The 16,575-nt window shown below is 42.0% G+C and overlaps 1 protein-coding gene across 50 annotated transcripts in view; it reads left to right on the top strand.

The window, feature by feature from the left end:
• LOC122392035 overlaps positions 1 to 16,575 on the top strand; it is a 108,658-nt gene that overhangs the window by 31,834 nt on the left and 60,249 nt on the right. For 45 of the 50 annotated variants that reach the window (XM_043386484.1, XM_043386491.1, XM_043386516.1 and 42 more), the window contains 8 exons: positions 12,529 to 12,573; positions 12,856 to 12,900; positions 13,373 to 13,414; positions 13,678 to 13,722; positions 13,916 to 13,954; positions 14,205 to 14,249; positions 14,455 to 14,499; positions 16,277 to 16,321. In XM_043386484.1, coding sequence (XP_043242419.1) covers positions 12,529 to 12,573; positions 12,856 to 12,900; positions 13,373 to 13,414; positions 13,678 to 13,722; positions 13,916 to 13,954; positions 14,205 to 14,249; positions 14,455 to 14,499; positions 16,277 to 16,321 — 351 coding nt within the window. The remainder of the gene's footprint in view (positions 1 to 12,528; positions 12,574 to 12,855; positions 12,901 to 13,372; positions 13,415 to 13,677; positions 13,723 to 13,915; positions 13,955 to 14,204; positions 14,250 to 14,454; positions 14,500 to 16,276; positions 16,322 to 16,575) is intronic. The other 5 variants (XM_043386474.1, XM_043386486.1, XM_043386467.1 and 2 more) reach the window with 5 other exon arrangements.

The following is a 16,575-nucleotide window of genomic DNA, read 5'->3' as shown; positions in this document are numbered from 1 at the left end:
GTATCCAAATAAGGTATCAATGGCAAGAGAGAGCAACAAGGTTTCTTCTCGAACACTCGCCGTGATAATTTATATCGGTGTTTTTGGAAAGAAAATGCCCTAAAGACGCTCAACTTTTTGAGCGCCACTTGTCGTTCGGGACCGCGATACTCAATAAATTGAGCGCCACGACAGACGACAGTCAGCTGGCGCTCAAAAAATTGAGTGCCGGCCAGCATCTACACTCAATTTTTTGAGCGTTCTCCGTGACAGGTGAAGCCGGTACTGGCTGCCATTTTTGATGTTATGTTCGTTGAAATACGTTAAACTGAGTTGAAACAGAAATGCAGGAAGTTGAATGCTACGTGGTACCTAAACTTTTCACAAACCCATGGCATCATGTCACATTTTCCGCTATTAGTTTTATCGGTCTTTCGGATTCGGCACACCTCAAATAATTATACAAGGCTTGAATAATCCGTATGAATACTGTAATTGATATTCTCTGACTGTACTGGGAGAAGGGAATACGTGAATACAGAGATATCCACCCAAACTTGAATATTGGAGATTGGAGAATTATAGCAGGAAAAACTGTATTGCCATGGTTACAACTTACAAGGCCATCGGCCGCAAACAAACAAAAATACTATACAATGTGGGTTAGATTCACAAACATCATCAAGTGTGGAACACAGAGACGAGCAAAACAACATCACATTATCGCATGCCAGCCCGACCACATTGGAACCGGGTCCGGGTGACCTGCGACCGGAACCTGCGTCTTGCCAGCATACATCACAAAAGCAGGAGGCAGTGTCGTACTGCTTTGATCCAAAATATGCCATATAACAAATGATATAAACGACCTAAGCTCGGACTAAGCTTATCATTATCAAATCCTTAACATGTAAAAGACGAATGGAAACATCGAGTCTCAGACCAGCAGTAGCAACGATCACAGTAGCAACATCACAAAGAACACGCGGCATTATCAGACAGCCGTTTGTTATCGGGCTACAGGCGGCGACGGCGTGGTTGCAGACCAGCTGCGAGGTAGCGGCGTGCGGGCAAAAGGCGTGGGCACACCTCCATGTGGCCGTGCGGACAGTGCGCGGTCGGCGTCGCATAGTGGGCGGCATCGGGCTGTCCCGGGCCGTCGAAGCCGCACAGGTTGTCGGCGCATGTGGGCGCGCGCGGTCACCACGGCCAGCTGCTCACCGCCAGCACAGACTGCGCAGCGTCGCCGCTCCGCCGGCCAGAACACGCAGACAACCCTTCTTGCAGTCGCACAACACGTCGCCAAACTCATTCACCTGCTCCACCATGTTGTTGATGTCACCGAGTCGTTCGAGTTGTGGCTCGTGCCGTCGAGCATGACCTGCCCGATCGGACACGGGTCAGCGGCTTCTGCTCCAGCGAAGTCTTCATCTTAGTGACGTCTTGCTGATCTCCACAAAGGCTGAACAGATGACCTTACCCACAGAGACGGCAGACGTCCTCGCCAGCGACCGCTTGGTTGTGCAGACCTGCCAGAAAAAGAAAAGCTGTTTGGTGATTAGAGTTGCAAAGTTTTCCCAATGGGCTGCTACCGGCACCGCCCCGCCCCACAAACATTTTCTGGGATACCGGCATGCTACCACGCCTCAAGCAAAAAAAACCGCCAAATTACCGGCATACTAAAAAAACCTGCATTATTGATTCTGGCTTACCCCTACATGAGATGCCACATTTTGGCAATTTCAGTAACCGCCCCACCCAACAGCCACCCATTGTCCAACTTATTACAATTCAATAGCCTCTTAGTGTCCAAAGTTTGAATCATATGCTGATAATTTTTTGTGCAAAATCAAAAATACCGGCATGCTACCGGCAAGACATGCCAGATACCACGAAAAAACCTGCGGTAGTGAAAAATTACCGGCATGCCGGTAGTGCGGTAGGGAAATTTTGCAACTCTATTGGTGATCTCAAACGATTTTTTTCTTTATGCAGTGGAACAAAACGGAAAATATGTCATACAACAGGAACTAAAAAAAAAAGATGCAGCCTAGGTCGTCTAAGAAATGGGTGCAACATTGATAAAATTATTCATTGAATGAATTCTGCAAATGCTTTTGATAAAATGTGTGGTGATTATAAGGAGACCACTTTACTATAAAATTGCTCAGGATTCCCTATCTGGACCTGTCAAAAAATCCTGACTGCACGCCAACAATGAGCATTAAATCCAAAACCTCTACCAGGTACAGGGACCCGCAGTTGCTACTGTACACATATATTACCAATTTAGAATTGCGCTATTATTTGGTAAGTGCTGGCCATTGGAGAAAGGAAATGTAGCGCAAAGTATGGAGGAATAACACATGTTTGCTCCTAGCACGTATGTTTTGTATAATTCCTCTTACCGCAACAGATATTCTTCCAAAACTACAATCGTGCTATTTTTCCGCGCCGGTTGCCTCCCCAGAGCCCGTCCTTGGTATCGCCTATAGCTTCCATTCCCGCTACGTGAATGAAAGTCACGTGACTACTACAGGTTTGCGCTCAGTACTAACACACCTAGCCCGAGGGCCGGTCCGTAGCGGGGAGGGGTAGAACGCCTGAGCACCAGCGCAGTGGAGGTGGTGGTGGCCCGTATCATAAAGAGGCAACCGTAAGCAGAACTACAATTGCCGCAGTATAAGATTATGATCAAGTTTTCTTTAAATGTATTGATTGACAAGAAAGTGCAATGTTTATCCGATATAATAAAACGGTGTGCAAAGCCTTGGAAGAACTATAAAACATATTCAGCAACGTATAAATTTCTGATACAGGCCATGACCTTTCACCTTGCCTCCGGGAAGGACCGCTCAGGAAGCCACATACCGAACGAATCGAGGCCTCGCAGCGCGGCGGCAGAGGAGGTGGATAAACCATCGCCAGATCTTTCGATTACTTATGTTTCCAGAAGAAGGAGGGGGGGGGGGTGGAGGGGGGCTATTTTCAACCCACTCACCAATCCTTTCCTTATTAACTTATAGCTTACCGAAAAATGAAACACAATGGTGGCCGTCACGAGATGTAGCGAAGAGTGCCTCAGCCACACCGGTTTTGAGTAAACTTTAAGCATTCGAATTCAGGCCAGTGATCCTGAAGCATTATTTCATTTTTGTCGTGCATAAGCTGGGATGACGTGGTCCAAGTTAATTGTGAAGAAACGGTTTTAGTTTCAGAACGTTTATGAGACTAGTCGCGCCAAATAGTGTACGTTTGTTGTAAAATGTCAAATAGAATGTTGACGTGCTATCCAGATGATGGAATTTATTTCACACAAGAAGTCAAAAAGTGGCATCGTTAGTCATCCTGCATACCTATAAATCGATTCGTCACCTTGGTTCGAGCTCAATAGTTCTTTTCGCGGATGATCGGTTTCGTTTTCTTTTATTTGGGGGGGGGGGACAGTTTATGAGCCAGTAACCACCCTCTCCAGCCCCCCCAAACAACCATTGTTGACAAATACTGTGATGGCCTAAAAAAATGCCCTCAATTGTGTAACGTAGGGAAGAATGAGGTAAGTTGAGCCGCTTTTGTTTTTTGTAAGCTACAGGCTAACTTACTGATCATTTTTATGCGTTTACGAGTTGGACGGACAGAGTGGTCATTGCGCATGTAATGGTGGCCAGAAATGTTTCATACCGCTTATTTTTGTACTGAAAGGCTACGTCAAAAATCATCTTGCACATTGCTCATCTTACCCCATGGGCGGGGTAAGTTGAGACACGTCGTGGGGAAAGTTGAGCATGGATGGAAAAAGCGAACCTCTTCTTTTCCCGGGCGCGGCGAAGAGTGGGCTCTTTTATTTACTCCATGGCATACATACTTATGGCAAAGTTTTTTTCCTCCATCAAAAAGTGACTGTTTTGAAGCCTTCCAATAACTCGTCAATTTTCTATCACGAAAGAAATCATTTTATCCTTCAGATAATCTGCAAATCACTTACAACTTGTGTAATCAACAAAGAAAAACAATTTCCTACCATTTTTATTCAGCAGATACAAGCGCAGCTCAGTTTGGTTTTCGACAGCGGAGACAACAATGGCTTATCCGGCTCATCTTCCCCCAGGTGAAAATGGCTCATCTTGCCCGACCCGTGGCCATTTTCGATTAATGACACCCGCTAAGGAAAATAACCATGCACCGCAGATAACAACCATCTCATTTTAAAGGCAAAACATGTCTTAGTTATCAGGGGCGATACCACATGTTACCGGGTGCTGAGCGTGAGAACGTTGCCGTCTCACGTGAAAGACTACAGCATCGTAAGCGAACGGCACATGGAAGCTCGAGTCAATCAGCGCCATGGGAGCTGAGAAACATGGGGTGGCTAAACTTGCCCCTTGGCTCATCTATACCTCACTTTCCCCTATTTGGGGCTCGCAACCTTGATTCGTTAGAGCTATTTGTCTGTTCATTATAAAAGCTGTCAAATTTGCCGTATCATTAAACTTTTATTGAGTTTGTATTTCACACTTATCTAAAATGAACAATTTTGTCACTGGCTTCTTTTATGAATGGAATTGGATGGTCGCATGAATGAACGAATGAATAGCTCCATTTGAGCATCAGCTGAAATCAATCCTAAAATTTAATCTACAAGTCGGCAACGAAAAGGTTTAAAAACCAGTGCAAGTTAGGTGCAGTTTCTAATCTATGCCGTTCTTGATTAAGTGTCTCATAGCTCCTGAATCTTGTGCCGCTTCTCTCACGATTCATTTTATGTGGTGCTTACATTGTTCAAGAAGTTATAGTATTCGAGCTCGTTGGTCTTAAAAACTGCTATCGAAGTAAATTAAAGTGTTTCGGACTTCGGCACTTAAAAAGCAATCGATATTTAACCCTCACCTATTTAGGCATTTCTTTTCAGCGTCTTACATGTAGCGGAGGGGCGTAGAAACCCTCAGCCATTCGGCCCTTGATAAAAAGAGCCAGAGCTTCGCTGAAAAATAAAAAAGAGCGTGCTGCTCGTGACGAGAGAAATCCGATGATTTGAGGGTTCTGGTCATCGCTGACGAGAAAAAGCCAATTATTTTTATGTCCTGGTCAATGCTGAGATCCTAGGTCACTGGTTGACCTCCCAGATCAGGTTAATAACCCAAAAGCACGGAACATTGGGTCCTGCTAGGATTTCTACAAGTGAAGTTTGCTGGGACTTGGCTTGCTTCTGACTCCGAATTCGCACTTGCATTGATCAAAGATGATGTATCAAAGCATTTGGGGTAGGACGGGTCACGCCAGATCACCCATTAGGCGTTCTGCCGGCTATATCGAATGTTAACCAGCACTTACAGCCTTGCAACATATTGCATAGGCACTATAACTGATACTTAAGTATGCCTAGTTTTCAAATGCTAAAATGGGTGCTAAATTTCAAACCAACACTTCCTAAAAACCACAGTAAAAAGGTGTAAATTTAAGGAAGTTAACCGAGATCATTTCAAGTAAATGACCTTAACCTGAGTTTCACGTGACCTTGGCACCCACAACAATTAATGAGACAAACATTAGATATTATATTTCACATGTTGTCACGTCCCTAATCACGTGAAAAGACTATGGAAACACACAGAAGATGTGCGCTGACTTTCAATTGCTATTCTGGCCTGACATGATCTTGAGAAAAATAATCACAGGTTAAAGGTAATTTGGTTCAGGGATTTAAAATTCTCAGACAAGATGCAAAAAATGATAAGGGCTATTTAATTTTCCGGGAAGTTGTAAAATTGATCAACTCCAGGGCACCAAAGACTCGTCGCAATCCTTCGCTTTGCCGCGATTTATTGGTGTAAAACAGCGGGCGCGGTCTACTTACCTCTACTTATATGTGTGGTGAGGGCTAATATTCATTTTATCTGTGTTGATGAATGTGCAACAATTTCTATATGAACTGAGACCAGTCCATATCAGTACGTTTTTCTCACGGACAATGACAATATAAAAAACAATGCGAATAAAACCAACGCGCCCGTAAACCCCAATGAACGAACGAAAGCGAATAAAACCAAACGTTTCGGCAACAACGTGCCTTCGTCAGTGGAGAAAAATAAGTGTATAGGTTTAACATCGATGAGAACTAAATGCGGCACCATCTCGGTCTGGCCAGCCGGGTTGCCGATAAAATACACAAATGTTTATAAGCTTCCATGATGTGCTTAAAAAACTGCTGAAAATATATCTTTAAAAAAATAAAGATAACTACTTCATCGATGTTATCGAAAGAAAACATGTATGTCTAATTACTCATTTCTTGCCACTGACGGAGGCACTTTTTTGTGCGAAACGTCTGGTTTTATTCGTATTGTTATATTGTTATTGTATTGTCATTCCCTGTGAGAAAAAAGGATAACTCTTCAGTTAGTAACCATAACAGCGAAACGGCTTATTGTAACACAATTCACTGTGTATACGAAAGCTATAAGTCCCTAAAATAATTCTATTTTCAACTTTTAAAAAGATACAGCTTATACAGCTTGGGCATACAATTTTTTTTCTGCATTAAGATAATATTAATTTATCTCCACAGAATATGGTAAATTAGTGCTGCTGAAGTTCGCTTTCGAAGCGTCTCCTCCAGACATTCCACAGCTCTCGTGCCATTTTGGATCACGGAACATGGCTGGGCGCAGGACACGTCAGGTCGTCTGCGAGCTTGGACGGACCACGTGACCACCTCCTCCACTCCCCCTCACTCCCGTCCCCTTCCCCAGCAGGGCGTCCGATCTAACCGCGCCCCAGGCAGTCGGCTCGGTCCGACCCTCCCCATGGTCGAGCCACGGCCCGGTGCCGCCTGAGTTTGTGCCGGGTGCAAAACTGGAGCAGTAACTAGCGCCGGAACTAGTAGTCAGCACGACCATCGTCAGATGGCAGGAGTGAATGGAATAAGCGGTTCCAGGTTTCAGAAGGAATGGGGCAGGAAAAAGCGCTGAAAACAATGTTTTGCTGATATAGCCATAAAAAGTTCACTGAATTAGGAGAGCAGCACATCAGTTTAAAGCCCTTCAGATGGTGGTTTTAATAAGCACACAATCATTTCCCAATTCGCCTCCAACGGTGTCACAGGCAAAGAATACGCTGAAATACTAGTGTGTACAGAAGCAACTGCGGGTCCCTGTACCTAGGGATAATTAAATTCTGATTCAGGAAAATATTTCACATCATACAAATAAAAACCTTTACTATATTGAAACTGAAAATGTGATGCTGATCCAGTGACCTAAGGGTCTCAAAGTATAATAATGAATTAATCGATTATAAATTTGGTGGTGACTGCCGACTGGCGTCTGGCGGCCTAGACATTGAGGCTTGAAAGTGGCCTTCCTTTTCCGTTGACTCCGATCCTCCAGATGGAAATGATATAAAGGATCATTTTTATCTTATTTCATATGAGCGAGCCAGTCAGCAAAGTGGCTATCCTGTTTCAGCATTCACCCACACAATAGTTGACTGTCAGTCTGTCATGCTGTCAGTGTTGTGAAGTAATGAAGGAGTTGAGTTTTGTTGATTATAAATTGTGATGTTATGTAAAGGACTGGAAAATGAATGTGAAAACTATGGAAACATATTGGCAGAGTATTGTCACTTACTATCAGGACATATGGATAGAGAATACATTCAAATTAATAAGAAATGCCAAATATCAAGGTACTCAATCACTGATAGCAGTGGACTATCATATTTTTGATGTCAATTATATGAAAGTTAAGACTGAAACTACCTTTTACCTCATCATACCTAATGAAAAATTGTGTGAAGAAAACATTCACAGCCTCTTTGAAGCACTTAGACCACTAAAAAACAAAAATTTTCACGCAAATATGTTGTGTCTCCTTCCTTCAAAACATCATATCGGATGGCGCCACTTTCGTCGACAGTTACTTATCTGCACGCAAATCGAGGAAAACGTGAATTGATTAACGTTTACGTGTTTCCAAATTTAAAATCACAGCATATTCAAACTTCTCAGTGTACCTTTTAACATCTAAGTACAACTAAAACGATAAAAACTTACCCTCAACCAAGGCTATATAAACCAGGTAGAACGCTCCGGGAAAAAAGTTGGAAACAATAAATTAGTTGCAGCATTCCCTGATGACGCGAATGTGGGTCAGCGGCCGGCGGCCGGCGGCCGCTAACACTGTATGAGGATGAGTGCACGGAACTTTTGCTTGTTGGAGATTGCGCTAGGCAGTTAAATGTTAATATTAGGATATGTTTCGAAAGTAAATTGAACGACGCTTCGAACGCCGTCAATGAATTTGCGATGCGACGCGTATTTGTTTAGTTAGAGCCGGCGAACTTTTACCTTCCGACCGCGCGGGGAGGCGATATGGTGCCACACTGACGGTTTTTAAGATAGCTCAAAATTATTTTAAGCTAAAGAGCTGAAATTTGACTCGTCCAATCTTTTGATCAAGCTGGATCTTCTGGTACAGGTCGCATATTTAAGGTACGTGAGGTTGTTGACCTATGTTGTCGCTCGTGAGCCTCTGCACAGTCTAAAAACAATGCAATTTCTGAACACTCAGTGCCAAGAAATCCTTCACACAAAGATGACACTTGGCAGAAAGAAGAGCTGTCGGTTTCTTATCGTTCGTATGTGTCGTGTTTTCACAAGAGTTTAGTAAGGTCAGGTCCGTCACGTGACCTCCCCTCATAACTCAATAGGTTTACTTTCATAGAAGCGTTTATCAATCGCCGGAAATCTCATAGCCAATCCCAATTCCCACTGGACACTGGATCCATACCCACATGGGGCCCTCCTGACTGGCCACTCCCTCTGAAATTCACAATAACATTGGGCTGCGGCCACGGTTATGTATTAATGCTTTTCACTGACAGAAATACAACAACTTCAACGCACCACAGTGCACGCCGCCACAACAGTCCGACCCACGTCCCTGATATCGACTAGCACCCGGCCGGATGCACATACGCGGAGCCAATCAGTCCGAATGTGACCTGAAGCTTACAATTGCTGTGTCGCATGGCGCATGGCACAGGACAATTCCTAGCAGCTGTCGGCTGAAGTGGAGAAACAGCACGTTGCGACACACCGCACCGGCGACAGAGCTCAGCAGGGCTGGTTTGAGGCTAAAGCCAGAGGTAAGGGCGGACACAGGCAGAGGCACATACATTGCACGACAAATAACAGGATGTCAGTTAGGGATATAATTCAAGACGAATGATTCAAGACGGACTGAAATAATGCACATTCTGCTCACTTAGATACCAACTTCAAACTTGACATTTATAGCACCACGGAAACAATTGGCACACAGGAAAGAAACAAAAGATGAGGTGTTTTTAACTCAAGGAGGTAAAAAGAGGTTGCATATGATGGAACAGCCCGAAGTGCAGACAAGCACATATTTTTGGTAATAGCTATCAGCTGTCCTACTTCTCTTCTCCCTTCACCAACTACTGGACACATTTGAAGCATCATATTAGCACCAATGTCCATAACAAAAGCTTGCAAGTAGTTTTATGAAGCCAAGGGAAATATGCCTACATCATGCATGTAAGCTCAAAATGCATTACAAAGGAAGGTTATCTAAAGAGAATAGTGGGCAAAAGCATTTCATAGTTAAATTATTCAAAACTGCACACAGGGCAAACATAAAAAGCAGCAAGTGTAGTGTTCTGTTATGCTTAAAAATAGTCCAAAACAAAATACAATCTTTTCTTGTTTGAATTGGTTGTTCTTCTATGCCATTTCATCCATATCTTGATTACAGATGGGCTGTTACTGTAGGCTGATGAAGTGACACTTGATTGCCTTTGTGCGAGTTTCAGTTGCAGCCTCCTATAGGTACTGCACTGGAAAGCAGATTGAATTGAATGCCTCTGAAAGATAGGAATATAGGCAAAGTTAGCTGTAGTAGTGTCAATGATAAAAGACATGACATTTTTGTCTTTTGACATACATTTGTTGAAGTACAAAAAGGTACAAAATAAATTGGTTTGTTTCAAGACACGCACACTGCACAAGTGCACAAAGCCGCACAGACATTACACAAGCATATGAAATTGGTACACATAAAACTTGATGATCAGAAAGGTCAAAACTAGCAACAATAATTAATTGAAGTAAAAGTTACAATCACAATCATTTGATTTAAAATGACTTGACAAAGTCACAAGACGCAACGCTCCTTTTCACTTAAGAAAAGTTTTATGCTTTCATTATCCTCCACATATCAACCAGCTTGATACCAGGCTGTGCAATAGTGGGTACATAACCCCATGTTTCCATTTTATTAGAGCAAGTGGGGTTACAACAACAATGCTAATGTCAAACCCACATCTGTAACCCGTACTGAAGTTTCAATCACCTTACAAGAACACCTTCTGGCAGTTTGATGGGCAGAATGGTCATAACTACTTTCTCCTCATATTCAACACAAATTATCTCTTATACAGATACAGTTTAGACTTGGTTATGGCAAGCATTTTCGAGAAAAGATATTATAAAAGTCCAAGACAAAGGTCGAGAGAGACAACACCAACATAAAACACCGACTATGTAGCACTAATACTATCAAATTCATAAAAATATATACATGAGTCGATCAGAAATTCACTGTAGATTTCGAAAATGGTGTCAAATGCCACTCAAATACCCCCATTCGCATGTACGAAGCAATATAACACTGACCTTCAGTTCCGCGTGCCATTCTCCATAGGCCACTGTGTATTAAATAACGCGTTCACTGATCGCAAAAAAATGAGACCCACATATGACGCGTTTGCTACCAGCCAATCAGCGCTCGAGATGCCGAGCGCTGATTGGTGGAGAGGGCCGTCGTCAGCAGTCCATTACATGTTGTTTTCCTTGAACATATACGTGAGCAGCTGATGCTGCTCACGGGTTGTTTCCATTTTTCGTAATGCTGAAGGCACGGGAGCGAACCCCCCTGCCCTCAACACAAGGACGACGACAACCACGCGACCGGAGACGTCGCGACGAAATAAACAAACGGCGCCGCCAAATGAAAAATATTTAGGGCCTTGGGTAATGTGAAATTGAATCGCAATCATTTTGGGTAGTATGAAAAATGCTCTTTCCAACAGAACCCTAGTAAAAAACGTGAATGGACAAAAAATAACTATTATTTCGACATAAATATTGGCCTGTTTTTAAGTCATCCTGGTATGCCGTAAGATTTCGACCTATAAATTGGTGTTCCCCCAATCATTGAAGCTTGAGCAGTGAAAAATATGAAAGCCTAATCTGTTTTGCATCATTAGTGATTCTCCTAGGGTGTTGCCATTTCTCCCTAGGTGTTGCGAGTTGCTTTTGCAAAACGTGTTCCTGAAACGGCTCAATTTTTTGAGCCCTCAGCATTACGCCTATGGGAGCCTCTGACGTCACACGCTCAATATTTTGAGCGCTCAATAATTTGAGCTTTTCCCCCTTGTGCGTGGGACTGTTGTGGCTCAAATGCTTTCCTGGCTGACATCCCTGGGAAAAGGTAGCTTTTCAACCAGGTTTTTTTGTCATCTGCTGGCATTGTTCTTTTTCATAAGCTATTCTGTGGTCTTCTGGTACAGGAACCAGTCTGCTTCAGTTTGTTTTCCTTATCCGGTCGATTTACTGTTTGATCTACTGAAATGAGGGTAATCAGCAGCAGCCGATGCACCATGCCACTCGCTCGAAACATGATTTGGTGTTAAAACGAATGGCATCCATGAGCACCATTTTGGCTCAGTGTTTGAATATTTGGCACATAAGTGATACAAAAATATTTAGAATAAGAACATACGTGTTGGTTTCATTCACGTGCTCTATTTTTCTTTTTTTATAACATGGAACGTTTAACCCAATCATCAGTATCGTTCGACATCGGCAAAAAAAGCAAAAACGTCTTGCTTAATTCAACTCAAGATTGCCAGCTTGAAAATGATCGTATATTGTTATAATTTGGCATACCAATGCGCAAAGGAATGACGCAAACTTGATGAAAATTTTGGCTCGTTATTTGCACTCGAATTCGAGATATAAGCCTCCAAAGTTCGGAACGTTTTTTCTGGGCCACCCGGTATATCATTCGATGTGGATTGACGAGAGGATCACGATGACGCCCTTAGTTTGTTCCTATCTTGACTAATTCGAAAGTTATTCGAGAAAAACTCTCTCCATATCTAGCGCCGCCATTTTGACTTTTTTGACCCCTGTGACGTCATCTTTGACCTGACCTGAGAATGACCTGGGTAAAAATTGTAGACCTTGACCTTGTCCGTGCGTATCCGATGCTGTTTACCGCTTGTCGCTATCTTGCTTCGTTCTCGAGATCTCAGAGGGGGCCGGTCATCCGCCCCCCCCCCCCGTCGGTACTAAGTTGGCGCAGACCCCCGTCGGTGCGCGTGTTAATTTTTGGGTGGTACAATTAGCCGGCCTAACTATATCATGTTGTGAAAGTCTCTCTCCTTCTTATCCTAACCAGAAGTTATAACCCTAGGTAAATGTCCGTGCATGAACATGTGACTTAGATGACGTCTTTTTTATAGAGCCTGAGCCCAAGCCAGAAGAAGTCGTTATCAACAAACAGCCAGGTCAGCAAAAACACTGCACATTGAACAATTGAACATGACATCGCTTACCGAACAATATGTGCACAGTGCACGTGATTATGTCACCTGAATGGGGGATGAGTGTTCGTTGCGTGATAAATGTGTTTCGTTGTACATTTCCGTTTCTGATAGACGTTTTCCGACCACTTGCGGAATTCTAAACTTTTAAAATTGATGTTCTGAACTTTTTAATCAAAAGCGTAAGGTATAACTATTTACTTAATTTCATGTTTTTTTCCGCCTGATGAATGTAACTTTTTATAGATTCTGAGCCAAAAACTGAGGAAGGCACCATCGAGAAAAGGCCAGGTAAGGACATATCCCTACGTTGTTCTCTTTTTCCATTAATTTTCGATGTTCTCTGACTGATCTGGGATGTGTTCATTATTGCTGCTTTAGTTTCATTTGATTTACCGGCTTTCTAAATTACCCAGGATATTTGTTTCTGTGTCGATAATTTTACGGATGCTAGATTTTGTCCTTTTCACATAATACGAATGATGAATCGACTAAAAAAAACACACAGTCGCCATCTGCATCGATAGAAAAGGGAGCAAAATTATCAGAATATTTTGATATAATGATGAAAAAGGTCGTATATTTTTTTCAAAGTCACCGGCCATTTTATTGGAGTGGCATGGTATTCTTTTCTAAAATTATATAAGTACATGTTTGCTATGATAATTTATCTTTAGTCTTTATCCAACCGGAACGTAGTGTGTGTTCATATTCTACACATTGTTGTCCAAGAGTCTGTGATTGATGTAGTATCGTTTTCTAGATTCGGAGTCCAAACCTGAGGAGGCTATCGAGAAAACGCCAGGTTAGTATATGCTAAATTGTACAATTAAAATGTTAAATTGTACAGGTCGTGTAATTGCATGTAGGTAAAAAGGATATGTCGAGTGCTAATTTTCTCTAACGTGAGTAGCGTCGTTAAGTCTTGTTTGTTTTCTTTTTATTTTTGTTCATCGCAAAGCTGGGCGTCTCTGTGTGTTTGTGATTGGATTTATTTATCAGAAATTCATGACATGTTATTAAATTATCTTCATGGTTTCGAACTGATGTGATGTTTTTTTTTTATAGATTCTGAGCCAATAACTGAGAAAGCAACCATCGAGAGAAAGCCAGGTGAGACCATTGCTAGATCATATGTAGCTTGAACTAGGGAGAGTCGTTGAGTCTTAAATGGCTGGTGTACATTTTCCTCATCACGCAGCTGTATGTCTGCGAGTTTTTATGATAAGATTTATTTTGTCAGAAGAAAATATCTAGTCATTTAATTATTCTCATGATTTTGAACTGAAGCAATATGTTTCTTTAGATTCTGAGCCCAAACCTGGAACCATTGAGAGAGGGCCAGGTGAGACTCTGAGTGTACAGAGAATACGTATGCCATTTGTACTGAATGGTTCTATAAAGTTTCTAATGTTCATGGAACAGTAAACGTATGGGGATGTTACTATCTAACTTATCGAACGAGAAATTAAAGTGCCTGAAGTGTGCAAATTTATTTATTTCGTCGGAGTATATTTCATATGTTGGAAAAAGAATCAACATTCAATATTAAAACAAACGTATCAATATCACTAAACACGAAACTTTTTTCCCAGAATCTGAGACTGAAACTGAAGCAGTCATCATCGAGAAAAAGCCAGGTGAGATCCATTGGGCTGTTGTATTTCGGTTAAAAAATTTAAAACCTTTTTAGTAGAAGTTAATTTTTTGGTGGTACAATTAGCCTAACTATATCATGTTGTGAAAGTCTCTCTCCTTTTTATCCTAACCAGAAGTTATAACCCTAGGTAAATGTCCGTGCATGAACATGTGACTTAGATGACGTCTTTTTCTTTTTCTTTACAGAGCCTGAGCCCAAGCCAGAAGAAGTCATTATCAACAAACAGCCAGGTCAGCAAAAACATTGCACATTGAACATGACATTGCTTACCGAACAATATGTGCACAGTGCACGTGATTATGTCACCTGAATGGGGGATGAGTGTTCGTTGAGTGATAAATGTGTTTCGTTGTACATATCCGTTTCTGATAGACGTTTTCCGACCACTTTAGGAATTCTAAACTTTTAAAATTGATGTTCTGAAGTATTAAATCAAAAGCGTAAGACATAACTATTTACTTAAAGGAAATAGTTCACTTTCACGAAATTATTTTTTTGCAACGATTTATGATTTTTTATGTTCAAAATAATCAGCAAAGAAAATAAAACCTTTTTATAACAAAAGATTTTTTTCTATATTTTGATATAGGAAGAACTTTTCAGTTTCTGTAAGGCACACGCGATCCAGTATGAAAAGAGCATGGGTCCCGAAAATTCTTCAGAAACAGAGAAATTATCGCAGCCACCGGCATTTGGGCGATCTGCTCGATCTGATAATGTTCCCCTGAATGTCCTAATTGATCAGTAGGGGAGAGTGGGGTGGGTTGTATCAGTTTTTACTCCGAGACCCATAACCTCGTAACTATCCGTGATAAACTCATTATTTCCATACTATCCCCTTCCTTGATTCTTCTGCTTTTTTGTGCAAAGTAACTTTTCCGCTACCTCTACCAGTTTTTCTTCTACGGTCTCCCGAATAGAACAATGTTTTTGATACAACTTGCCCCATGGCTTAGGTGAGTTGTATCACATGGTGGGGTAATTTGTATCACTATTTAACGTTTCAGGGAGTGTGCTTGCTACTGGTTTTGAACATAACAACAACATTAAATGGGGTTAATACAATGTATAGGTATGCTCAAAGGCTTCACTTTATTAGACCAAACTTAGGTCAATGCAATCCGAACGAAACATCAACAGACTATAGACGCAAAAGTGGCCCGTTAAGAGCAAAGAAGCCAACACATTGTGCCGAAATGGAACGAGCATTGACTAGCTACCTACAAACGCGAGCCAGGGCTTAGCTTTCGCGATCAAAAGCAACATACCCATACATACATACATACATACATGTTACAACATACCCCACCCGGCTCTGATACAACATGTACCTAGCCGCCATCTTGGAAAAAACATCCTCGTGCTAAAAAAACAGCGGACAGTTGGAGAAATCCGTTTTCACTCACGCAGCCTTAGAACCTACCCTCACCACCGCTACGGAGATCTTTCAAATTCGTGCACATCTAAATGCCCAGAACACACATTTTCTTGCAACATATTTTTTTAGAATGACATTAAAAAAACATAAAATCGGCTCTCACCTCGAGACGCGTCCACTCAGCCACAAGACAGAACAGGGAAAGATGGCGCCCGGAAAACCTCGTCGGCTGGTCGTGTCGCGAGCGCCATCCATTGGATAAGTTTGGCACAATTCGCCCTGATACAACTTGGACATGATACAACTCTCCCCGCTCTCCCCTACGAGAATTTCTCTAGAGTTCTCGTAGATAATTTCTCTAGTTTCTGAAGAATTTTCGAGACCCATGCTCTTTTCATACTGGATGGAAATATATGCAAGGCACACATCCTCACCGCAAGACACCTTTTTCGGGACGAGAAATAGAATATCTTTGCCTAGGGTGATCGTTGGGCTGTAAAAGCTCCTGATTTATGCTCGTCTCAGCCCAAGCTACGGAACTGCTATTCCAGTTCAAAACCCATGTTAAAAAGTGAACTATTTCCTTTAATTTCATGTTTTTCCCGCCTGATGAATGTAACTTTTTATAGATTCTGAGCCAAAAACTGAGGAAGGCACGATCGAGAAAAGGCCAGGTAAGGACATGTCCCTACGTTGTTCTCCTTTTCCATTAATTTTCGATGTTCTCTGACTAATCTGGAATGAATTTATTATTGCTGTTTTAGTTTCAATTGATTTCCATTCTTTCTAAATTACCCAAGATACCTATTTGTTTCTGTGTCGATAACTTTACAAATGCTAGCTTTTATCCTTTTTACATGTTACGAATGATGATTCGACCACACAAAAAAACACACACATACAGTCTCCATCTGCATCGATAGAAAGC

This window comes from Amphibalanus amphitrite, unplaced genomic scaffold, assembly GCF_019059575.1.
Source record: "Amphibalanus amphitrite isolate SeventyFive unplaced genomic scaffold, NRLGWU_Aamphi_draft 000466F_arrow, whole genome shotgun sequence".
Lineage (NCBI taxonomy): Eukaryota > Metazoa > Arthropoda > Thecostraca > Balanomorpha > Balanidae > Amphibalanus > Amphibalanus amphitrite.
The sequence above is the reverse complement of the archived record's forward strand: the minus strand, read 5'-3'. Positions and strand labels throughout refer to the sequence as shown.